Source organism: Scyliorhinus canicula, chromosome 19, assembly GCF_902713615.1.
Source record: "Scyliorhinus canicula chromosome 19, sScyCan1.1, whole genome shotgun sequence".
NCBI lineage: Eukaryota > Metazoa > Chordata > Chondrichthyes > Carcharhiniformes > Scyliorhinidae > Scyliorhinus > Scyliorhinus canicula.
Window position 1 is genome coordinate 40,280,724 of NC_052164.1, and position 11,605 is coordinate 40,292,328.

General features: G+C 45.0%; 1 protein-coding gene across 1 annotated transcript; it reads left to right on the forward strand.

The window, feature by feature from the left end:
* The first annotated feature begins 910 nt into the window (after positions 1-910).
* Positions 911-3,916, forward strand: LOC119953990 (interferon alpha-F-like). The gene is made up of 4 exons (XM_038778766.1): positions 911-971; positions 1,147-1,236; positions 3,466-3,705; positions 3,818-3,916. Exons 1-4 carry the CDS (start codon positions 969-971, stop codon positions 3,914-3,916), a joined length of 432 nt encoding a protein of 143 aa, XP_038634694.1. The 5' UTR covers positions 911-968.
* Positions 3,917-11,605: the final 7,689 nt, after the last annotated feature.

Genomic DNA, 11,605 nt, shown 5'->3' on the forward strand with positions numbered 1-11,605 from the left:
TTGTAAGACTTCTTAAGGTGCAGACATATAGAGAAGGATCTGAAGGGGAGGTTAACCTTTGTTACAGCCAAACCGTTCTAACCAACTGCCCCCTTATTGTGCCCTTGATGTGAATCCGTTCAACTTGAAGGAAATCATCTGCTTTTCCAAAATTGATATTAATAATATTGATCCATATTCTTGGAGCTTTGAGTTAGAACCGGCCGCTGTTTGTGTTTTTCTATTTGGGCTCTTCCCGGCCCTGGTTGAGGAATTTCCAGCTTTCAGATTCCTTCCCTCACACTGGGAGCAGACTAACTATTCGCCTTGTAAAAGAAACAACCGAAAGCAGATTTCACTTTCCCAACGTAACACCGCTGATCGCCAGACCCTCCTCTTAACACGGAGAGGATGCTAGAGAGAGATCCTCCCAACACAGTCCAGATACACACAGACACACAGAGAGACAGAGACACACAGAGTGACACAGAGAGACAGAGACACACAGAGTGACACAGACACACAGAGAGACACAGACACACAGAGAGACACATAGAGACACAGACACATAGAGACACACAGAGACACACACACACAGAGACACAGACACAGACACACAGAGAGACACACAGACACACAGAGACAGAGAGAGAGAGAGTCACACACACACACACACACACATACTGGCAGATACACACACAGACTCGCAGGAGAGTTTAGGCGGTTACTCCTGCTGCAAGCGGTTGCATTTTCACTCCCGGTGATTCTTTCGGTGAAAATACAACATTTGTTCGGAGTTGAACCCGGTTACGGTCAGTGTGTGATCCTCAGCTCCGTGTCTCACTCTGGCTCGGTTGCTCATGGCTCTGGCCAGTATTTGGAGCTTTGTGACGGTGTTGTTCCTCTTGTCCGGGACCCTCAGTCTGGGCTGTGAGAGGCTGCAGTTACAGCAAGTTCTCAACACAGAGACACTCAGCAAACTGAATGAAATGGTGAGTTGAAGCTGGAGCCAGAAACAATTCCCCATCGCACTGGGTCCATTTGTTTTGAAGCATTCTCTCAGGAAAATGGTTCTGGGGTTTGCAGCGCTGCACAGTTTATGGTCAGCGAATCTGCAGCATTACTGTTTCTGATCTGGGTTGACACAGTGTTTGTCTTTGCTCTCAGGGCGGTCGCTTCCCTCGGCAATGTGTCAGGGAGAGGTTTGCGCTGACAACCAAGACCTTGAATCTGGTGAAACTGTCTGAGGGTTTGCAGGTGAGTGAACACTGGGGCTTATTATCATTTATTCCATCAGAAATGTGCGAAAAACACGATAAAGATCAACCACCGTAATCCAGGATGGACAGAGCAGGTCGTTCATTGAAGTTGTCAGTGGAAATGAGGGAGCTCCTGCTTTGAACTCAAACCCCCGGGTAAAGACTCTCTTCCTCGTTCCCTCAGACTGATGTAGGGAATGGAACCTCATTGAGCTGTGATGCACCCTGTTGGGGGAGCCTGCCAAGTCTGCAGCATCATTCAAAGGTTACTTGTGCCTGCTAATCATCTCAATTCCTTTCATCACCTCACTACCCATTAGCATCTCTGTCTTCTCCCTCTTACTCCCTCACTGTCTATCCACTTCTTACCATCAATCGTCCTATACAGTTCAGGCAGGGCCCTTTCATCTGTGGATTCCACACAACATACCTGTCCACTCTCCATTGCATTCACTCGATGGTCACTGTGTTGATATTGGTGGGCTGGTTAGCTCATTGGCTAGTCCAGGATGCTGCCACCAGCGCTGGTCCAATTCCTGTCTGACTGAGGAGGTGTGAGACCTGCCTCTGCGCCCTTCCCTGAGAGTCGAAGACAATGACAGACTCCCTCTACAAATAAACAAAAACAAACTGCCCAGAAAGCAACTCAGGGTGAAGCATCAGATGCCACAGCGGCAGAGGCCCAGGGTGACCGTGTGGAGTTTTCACGTTCGCTCCGTGTGCGTGGGATTCCTCCGGGTGCCCTGGTTTCCTCTCACAGTCCAAAGATGTGCAGGTGAGGTGGATTGGCCATGATAAATTGTCCCTTAGTGCCCAAAGGTTTGGTGGGGTTAGGGGGATGTGGCAGCGGAGTGGAAGGGGAGCTCCATTATTCTAATACTGTCCAGGGTGTTCTCTCAATTTATGTCCTCTATAAACTGGAACAGAATCCAATAACTACTGTAATATAACATAACTCAATTATCTCTGGTGCAGCACGGTGGCACAGTGGTTAGCATTGCTGCCTCAGGGTGCCGAGGTCCCAACCTTGATCCCGGCTCTGGGTCATTGTCAGTGTGGAGTTTGCGCATTCTTTCCATGTTTGCGTGGATTTCGCTCCCACAATCCAAAGATGTGCACGGCAGGTGATTTGCCGTGCTAAATTGCCACTTAATTCGAAAAAATGAATTGAGTACTCTAAATTTATTTTTTTTAAACTCATCATCTCTAAATATTCCAACAACACAAACTCCCAGTCAGCCATCACCTCTGCATTCTCAGATTAGATTCATTCAGATATCACCAAGTTCACAATTTTGCAAAATGGATTTTTCCGATATTCCCCGAGGTGCCACCAAAATCTCGAATGGAGAGAGTTATTTCACTCACAGGGTCCGAGGAAGGAGATATTGATGGATGGGTCTTGTCAGGAGATTTGGTGTCAGTGGAGGGGGTTAAGTCGATGTGCGAGGAGGAGATGGGGCCCATATTGAATGACGAGGTGTGAGGCACTTCGCAGGGTGAACTCCACATCCACCTGGGCCAGGTTTGGTTTCATCCAGCCTCGGGTAGTTTTGAGGGCACACTTGACCAATTTCAGAATGAGTCACTTCTTTTTAAGGGGGGGGGGGGACGACAGGTTTACAGTGCTGTTTACATGGTCCGGGTAACAACGTGCATATGTTCTGGTTTTGTCCCGAGGTCATGGGTTTTGGGGTCTCCTTCTTTAGCACCATGTTGGCGATCCTGAAGATTGAGCTGGAGCCCTAACCTTTAGCGGCCATACTTTGGGTGTCAGACTTATCAGAGCTGCAAACGGGCGCAGGGGCCAATGGCGTCGCCTTCTCCTTCCTCATTGCTCGGAAGTGAGTTCTGCTGGGATGGAGTTCTCCGCCTCCATCCAGTGCCTCGGTTTGGCTTGGGGACCTGATTGAGTTCCTATTCCTTGAAAAAGTCAAAGAAAAGTTGAGGGGAGCAAACGACGGGATTCTATGGGAGATGAAGCCTTTTACTGTATTTTTCAAGGAAATTGTCACCTTTTGTTACTCGGGGTGGGGGGGGGGGGAGTTGACGGGAGGGGAGTGGCAGGTTTCATGAGAGGTTGTTTTATGATTCTGTTTTTCATATCTGTAGATGTGTTGATTTTTCTTGTTATTTTGAATTTCATAAATGAAATATATTAATGAAAATATTTATTAAAAAAACAAAAATGCATCATCTTTAATCTGATTGTGTATATATTCCCCAGACACAGGACAGGATCCAGATTGTCCATCAGACCCTGCGTCACATCAGCAAGATCTACAGCATGAACCTGGGTTCAGTCACCTGGGACCGGAACAAGGTGGAAAACCTCCGCCTTCTCCTAGACCGACAGCTCAGTGAGCTGGAAGAATGTGCCAGGAAACAGGGCTCAGAGGCCAGACTGAGGAAAAACTCCACCATTCAAAAATACTTCAGGAAACTGAGGAAGTTTCTCAAACAGAAGGTGGGACAATTGATAATTGACTCTGTGATTATTGGATTGTAGTTTATTTGACCGTAATTAGATCTGTTCATTTTCCAATTGGGTTTCCTTAAAATATATTCTGTTTTTCCAGACATTCAGCAACTGTGCTTGGGAAATAATCCGCGCTGAGACCAGGGCCCGTTTACAACAGCTCCTTTACTTAATGGCACAAGTCCGCAGAAGAAATTGAAATAAAATCCAACCGCATGTTCAGCAGAGACTGGAATAATTTATTTAAATTGACTGTTATTTATAGAATAACAGAATTCTGTGGTGACTGACAAAGAGCAAAGAATATCTTGATGTAATTTTCTATTTGATTATTTATTCTAATTTATTAATATTTATCGCTGCAATATTTTTATGTTGTGAAATCTTCATCATATGTGTGCTAAGCTAAATGGATGGCCATGATGTCTTTGTACAACAGATGTTAGATTTTTACGGTTGTGAACTCACAAATGTAAAGAAGGTATTTCGATAACACATTTCATACAGACTGAAACAAGAAATAGTTCTTTCAAAGCTTGACGTTTTTGAGAAGTATTATATTTTATGTCTACAGTACGTCTGGAATTACAATTCTGACAGCTTGGCTCGATGATAACACTGATTGGTGGGTCAAACCCCACTTAATTCTCACTGGGCTCCTTATTGTAGCTGCTGAACCTCCAATCACAATTCTGCACTGGGAATGGTCCAGCCAATCCTCAGCTCTGCTTTCCCGGTTTCCTCAGTCTCAAGGGTCGGTTGCAGACAAACGACCCCTGACCTCATTCCTGTTTCAGACTCACCTTTACTTTCTGTTCACCACAAGGTCAACATTTCAATTAATTCCTCCTCATTTTAATTTATTGATATTTATCATTGTGTTGGCTTTATGTCATGGATTGCTTATGTTTTGTACAATTTATGAAAAATAAATGTTAATTTATTGATTTTTATTAAATTTTGGGAAATAAATAATATTTTTTTATAAACCTGGCAACTTTTTATACTGAATGAAAGCATATTTGTTCAAATAAATTGTTTTTGATATCACGCATTTGCTGGAGTAATATTTATTTTTCATGGGTCTTCTCAGGGTTTCCTCAGTCTCAAGGGTGTGTTGCAGACAACCGACCCCTGACCCCATTCCTGTTTCAGATTCACCTTTACTTTCTGTTCACCACAAGGTCAACATTTCAATTAATTCCTCCTTTTCATAGAATTTACAGGGCAGAAGGAGGCCATTCAGCCCATTGAGTCTGCACCGGCTCTTGGAAAGAGCACCCTACCCAAGGTCAACAATGCCACCCTATCCCCATAACCCAGTAACCCCACCCAACACTAAGGGCAATTTTTGGACACTAAGGACAATTTATCATGGCCAATCCACCTAACCTGTACATCTTTGGACTGTGGGAGGAACCCGAAGCACCCGGCGGAAACCCACGCACACACGGGGAGGATGTGCAGACTCCGCACAGACAGTGACCCAAGCCGGAATCGAACCTGGGACACTGGAGCGGTGAAGCGATGGTGCTATCCACAATCCTCATTTTCATTTATTGATATTTATCATTGTGTTGGCTTTGTGTCATGGATTGCTAAAGTTTTGTACAATTTATGAGAAATAAATGTTAATTTATTGATTTTTATTAAATTTTGGGAAATAAATAATATTTTTTTATAAACCTGGCAACGTTTTATACTGAATGAAAGCATATTTGTTCAAATAAATTGTTTTTGATATCACGCACTTACTGGAGTAATATTTATTTTTCATGGGTCTTCTTCACTATAAATGTGTTATAATTGAACAAGTTAGCATTAGGATGGAAAAGGTATTAATGATTTTAGTGCACTGAAGAGTGGTGATTATCTGCTTTCACAGCTATCAAAGGAAGGAGAGGGTCTTGGAGTAGGTGAATATTGACTAGGATGGGCACACGGTGTGGATATATCAGAACATTAGGATTGAGCTGGCGCAGAGCTGTGAGGACTTCAACAAGGTGAAGGTGATGCAATTTGCCATGGTTTACCTGGTGTGATTGTGGGTCACAATGGACTCGAAAGATTATTTTTTCAACATGCTGGAGCTGGCAGAGGCCTTCACCAGAGAGAAGAAGCTGGGACTGGTCTGAGGAGCATGATTTGGGATTCTGCGTTTGAAGGTGGATGATTTTACAGTGTATTTATGCCTCATTTTAGTATATTTCTTTCTCTTGGGGTTTGGGCTGTAAGAACGTGGGATTGACACATTTCTTGGCTCAGAGACAAGCTTGCTAATAATGTTGGGTTTTGGGTTTTGGGAGTGCGTCAGAAGGGAGTGGGTGGTTGTTGCTTTTAGGGAAGTAATGCAGGGTGACGCTGGGAGGGGGTCACCTTGCTAGCGGAAGGAGACGGTGTGGCTAGTGAATGAGAGAGGAGTGGAGGAAGAGGCTGTTGGGCTAGATCATGTGAGGCACAATCAGTCGAGCTGTTTTACTGTTTGTTTGGTAGGGGCATGGGGCCCGGTATGGTGTTCCTACAAGAAACTCACCTGTGAGTGCCGGACCATCCAGGTTGGGGAAGCCCTGGGTGAGCCAGGTTTTCCACTCAGGGTTTGACGGATGGGTCGGGGGGGGAGTGGATTTCGGTCAGCAAAATGATTCGCTTTCAGTCGGGGACTCTGGCTGATCAGGGGATGGTTATGTGATGGTTACAGGTATGCTGGGGGGGGGGGGGGGGTCGCCATGGGCTGGTTTAGATCACTCGGCTAAATCGCTGGCTTTTAAAGCAGACCAAGCAGGCCAGCAGCACTGTTCGATTCCCATACCAGCCTCCCCGGACAGGCGCTGGAATGTGGCGACTAGGGGCTTTTCACAGTAACTTCATTGAAGCCTACTCGTGCCAATAAGTGATTTTCATTTCATTCCATGGTGTGAGTGAATGTGTATGCCCCAAATTGGAGCAATGTCAAGTCTATGGGGTGCTTGCTGGCTGCAATACCGGAGATGGACACCCACCAATTGATTTTAGGGGCGAGATTTTAATTTCGTCTTAGATCCGAAGCTGGACTGTTCCCGATTGAGGTCACTAACCCAATCAGGAATTACAAGGGTGTTGGCTGCATTCATGGAGGAGACAACAGACAAACCCTTAGCATGGTTTAGTGACTTGATTGAGCTTTAGTATCTCAAGAAGTTCAAGTTTACAGTGAGGGGGTTGTTAAATGGGTTCCACCGTAGATGACGACTCTTCATATAGTTCTTTAAGGAATGGGTCACTGCTGGCTGTTAGTGAGGTTAGGGGTGTGTGTTATTTGGGTTATATTTCTGTTACTGGGGTTATTGTTATAGAAAGGATGTGATTGCAGTAGAAAGAGTGCAGAGGAGATTCACCAGCATGTTGCATGGACAGGAGTTATGAAGCGAAGCTGGCCAGGCTGGGGTTAGTTTCCTTCGAGCAGAGAAGGCTGAGTGGAACCTGATTGAGCTGTGTAAAATTATGTGGGACATAGACAGGACAAATAGGAAGAAACGTTCCAAAATATTATTGAAAGTAGTGGTTTATTTCTTCTCTCTCTTGCGCCTCTGCTCGCTGAACTTGGATTCAAACCATCTGGGCCCACTGCATTTTCTACTTCTAGACACATGCAAAATGTAATCCTTCACTTCCTCTATTCCATTGTTTCTCACTTCAGCCTTTCATTTGGTCGTTCCATTCTACAACTCGATGGCTCATCTTTCACTTTGCTCTGCAAAGCACTGAGCTATGAGTCTGATTGTTGCCGTTTGATCACATTCGAGTATAATTTGTCTTCATTCATCTAAAAATGGTGCTAGTATTTTAGAGGATTATGTTTTACTTATTATTATCAAATATCCCCTGTCTTTGTCCTCATTCAATTAATAAATTACCTTTGTTTTACATACAAGATGGAGAGACTTCAAAACTTTTTCTAAAGAATTTTTCTCCATATTCAAAATGTTTTTTTGGAATTATAGAGTAAGTAATCCTGTCTTGGATTCAGAGGGTGGAGGGTTCAAATGCACTTGAGAGTCATGGTTCAGACATGACCCCTGGCTCTGAATTATGGGTTGTCATCCAACCACACATTTGTGCCCAATGATCAAGATTCTCAGCTCCCCATTGTATTATCTGGACGATTGCATAAAATCTCACTGATTTACAGGATCCTTTCAAATGTGCCTCTCAACTCAGATAAAGATGGTCATGGCCAAGAAAATAATGTACAAGTATGAATGGTTAATTTGCTTGTGACTCCTTCCTTTACTCCGCAGTGGGAGAATATGAGGTTTTGTGTCAACTAGATTAATGTCAGGTTGTCCTTCTGTTTTTTAAAATAAATTTAGAGCACACAATTCATTTTTCCAATTGAGGGGCAATTTTGCGTGGCCAATCCACCTACCCTGCACATCTTTTGGGTTGTGGGTGAAACCCACGCAAACACGGGGAGAATGTGCAAACACCACACGGACAGTGACCCAGAGCTGGGACCATGGTGGCGTGCGCCCGCAGTACTAACCACTGCGCCACCATGCTATGCTATCCATCTGTTTTTTTAATTAATAATCTTTATTGTCACAAGTAGGCTTACATTAATATTGCAATCAAGTCGCTGTGCAGATCCCCTCGTCTCCACTTACCGGCGCCTTTTCAGGTACACGGAGGGAAAATTCAGAATGTCCAAATTACCGAACAGCACGTCTTTCGGAACTTGTGGAAGGAAACCGGAGCACGCAGAGGGAACCCACGCAGACACTGGGAGGACAGTCTGTGCACAGACAGTGGTCCAAGCTGGGAATCGAACGTGGGACCTGTCGCTGTGAAAGGAGAGTGCTAACCACTGTTGGTTTTAGATTGTTGTCTGTACCTTTACATACTTCAAACAGAATACTATTGAAACGTTTAACCCAGGTGCCCTTATATTTGAGATGAACAAAGGACAAACACAAGTGCACACTTACATCCAAGTTTATTTTCAAACATAATAAAACAGTTATCCCTTAAATTACCCCAGCTATAGTATGGCTTAATACAACATGAGCCGGGGGCAGCAGAGTCTTGCAGTGTTTGGCAATGCTGCCTCAGGGCCCCGGGTCACTGTCCTTGTGGAGTTTACACATTCTCCCCATGTCTGTGTGGGTTAGAAATGGATAGAACCCAGAGATCCTTGTGAAGCTAGATTTGGCGCTCTTGGTGGACAAGGCATTTTGCAAGAAGGTGGGCATGGTGACAGAGAACTGTGTGGAGTCGAAACAAAAGGGGAGGTCTCACTCTTCATGTTTCGGGAGGCATTGAAGGAAGTGGTCTGGCAGCAGTAATACCCTATATGGTCCACAGGGACAAGGTTAAGAGCGCAGAGAGACAGAGGTTGGTGGCTGACATTGTGGAAGTGGACTGACTGCATTCAGTGGCTCTGACTAGAGAGTTGTTAGCAGAGAGGAAGAACTACAAGTAGAGTTTGATCTATTAATGTCATTCATCGCTCAACAGGGTTATTTTATGAGTATGGGGATAAGGCCAGCAACCTGCTAACCCATCAGTTGAGGTCATAGGCGGCCATGTGGGACATAATGCAGGTGATGGATGAGGAAGGAGGTTTAGCGACGACACCGGAGAAAACTAATGAAGCATTCAAGGTCTTTTACCCGGGGCTGTATTTGTCCGGGCCACGAGGGGAGGACGCAGAGCTGCTGCACTTTTATATTCCCGGAGGTGGAAAGGGGGAAGGCACAGGGTTTGGAGGCATCACTGGGACTGCCGGAGATAATGGAGTCCGTTGGGTTGATGCCGTCGGTGAAGGCACCAGGGCTGGATGGCTTTCCGGTTGAATTTTATAAAACAGTTTTGGCTGCGTTGGCTCCCATCTCCAGCGAAAGTATAAAGATTCACTGGCCCGGGGGAAAGCTGCCCACTAGGCTGGCTCCGGCATCAATCTCACTGATCCCAATGAAGAAAAGGGACAAAGTGGAGTGTGGGTCTTACAGGGCCATCTCCCTGCTAAACAATGTGTGACATTGTCGGCTGTTGTTCTCTTCTCAAGCATTTGCTTGTCACCAGTGGATGGGGCGGGTGGCGGGGGGTTTCTGGAATGGGAGCAGTGGGAGGCGTGATGCAAGGGGGGTTGATTTGGGGGAATGGCTGTGTTAGTCAAGGGGAAAATGGACAAATGACAACCTGTTTGTAATTTGGTTGTATCTTCGGCTGACTCTGTGATTTGTTGATGGTAGAAATAAAATATATATATTTTAAAATACTCACTAACACTTCTTCAACAGCAGCAGCCAAACCCACCACCTCTGTGACTAGTGTGGCATGGTGGCACAATGGTTAGCACTGCTGCCTCATAGTTCCAGGGTTCCAGGTTCAATTCCAGCCTCGGATGACTGTCTATGTGGATTTTCTACTTTCTCCCTGTGTCTGTGTGGGTTTCCTCTGCGTGCTAGGGTTTCCTCCCACAGTCCAAAGATGTGTGGGTTAGGTGGATTGGACCTGCTAAGTTGCCCCGAGTGTCTAAAAGGTTAGGTGGGGTTCCTGGGTTACGAGGATGGGGTGGAGTCATTGGCTTAATTAGGGTGCTCTTTCCAAGGGCCGGTACAGACTCAGTGGGCCAAATGGCTTCCTTCTGCACTGTAAATTCTATGATTTTATTGTTCTCGAAGATGAAGGGTAGTAGATATATGTGAACCTGAACTTGCCCTTCAATCTCACATTCAGACTTGGAAATATATCAACTTCCCCTGACTGTCACTGGATAGTAATTCTGGAAATCCCTTCCCAACACGTCTGTCAGTTTAGCGAGACCACATGGACTGCAGGGGTTCAAGAAAGTGGCTCAGACCTGCTTCTGAAGGGCAATTAGAGGGGAGAAACATACCTTGGCCTTGCCAGCAATGTTCACATATCAGCTACAATGTTCTCGAATGGTGGGGGTAGAATTGCGAGGCCGAGTGGCTGATCATGCTCCTGATTTATTTGTTGTGGTGTTTGTCTGTTCATGATCACAATGCTGGTTGTTGGTGAGTGAAGCTCAAATTGGCTAACATGTTACCTACATTACTACAGTGACAATACCTCAAAGGTACTTGATCAGCTGTCAACTACTTTGTGATGTTCTGTGGTCAAGAAGGTCGCTACATGAATGTAAGTCTGTTTTCAAATCAAAGACATATTGAAAACAGGCTCCACACACAAAACTGACCTCAGCTCAGGATCAATGGATCATCACTGACATTTTTTACAGGCCTTTGAGGAGGCTTCAAAAACTACATTTGACAATTTGGGTGTGGGGACAGTAATACTTTCACATATTAACTTTTTAATTTGGAAACATAAAGAATATTAAACCCCAGTGTCACCAGAGATTGAGCCAGTATTATTTTCAGTGATGTTCAATTGGGTTTCTAACAGAGGATAAATCGATACTGTAAACATGCTTAAATATATGCATCTATATTTTGAGATCTTTTCAAAAATTCAATTTTACTATTCAGTCTGATTGTGCTGGTTCATGGCAGATGTGACGTTTGGTGATTGGCAATGAATTGCAGTGGAAAATCTTTCAGACGGTTGCTGCAGACTCGATGGGCCGAATGGCTGCCTTCTGCACTCTCAGGATTCTATGATGTGGAGATGCCGGCGTTGGACTGGGTGGGCACAGTAAGAAATCCAACAAGTTTGTTTCAAATCACTAGCTTTCATACCTCTTCATTCACGGGATGAAGGAGCAGTGCTCCGAAAGCTAGTGTTTGAAACAAACATGTTGGACTTTAACCTGGTGTTTTAAGACTTCTTACTGTGCTCACCCCAGTCCAACGCACGGCATCTCCACATCATGACTAGCTTTTGGTGCATTCCTCCTTCCTCAGGTGAATGGAGAGGTAGGTTC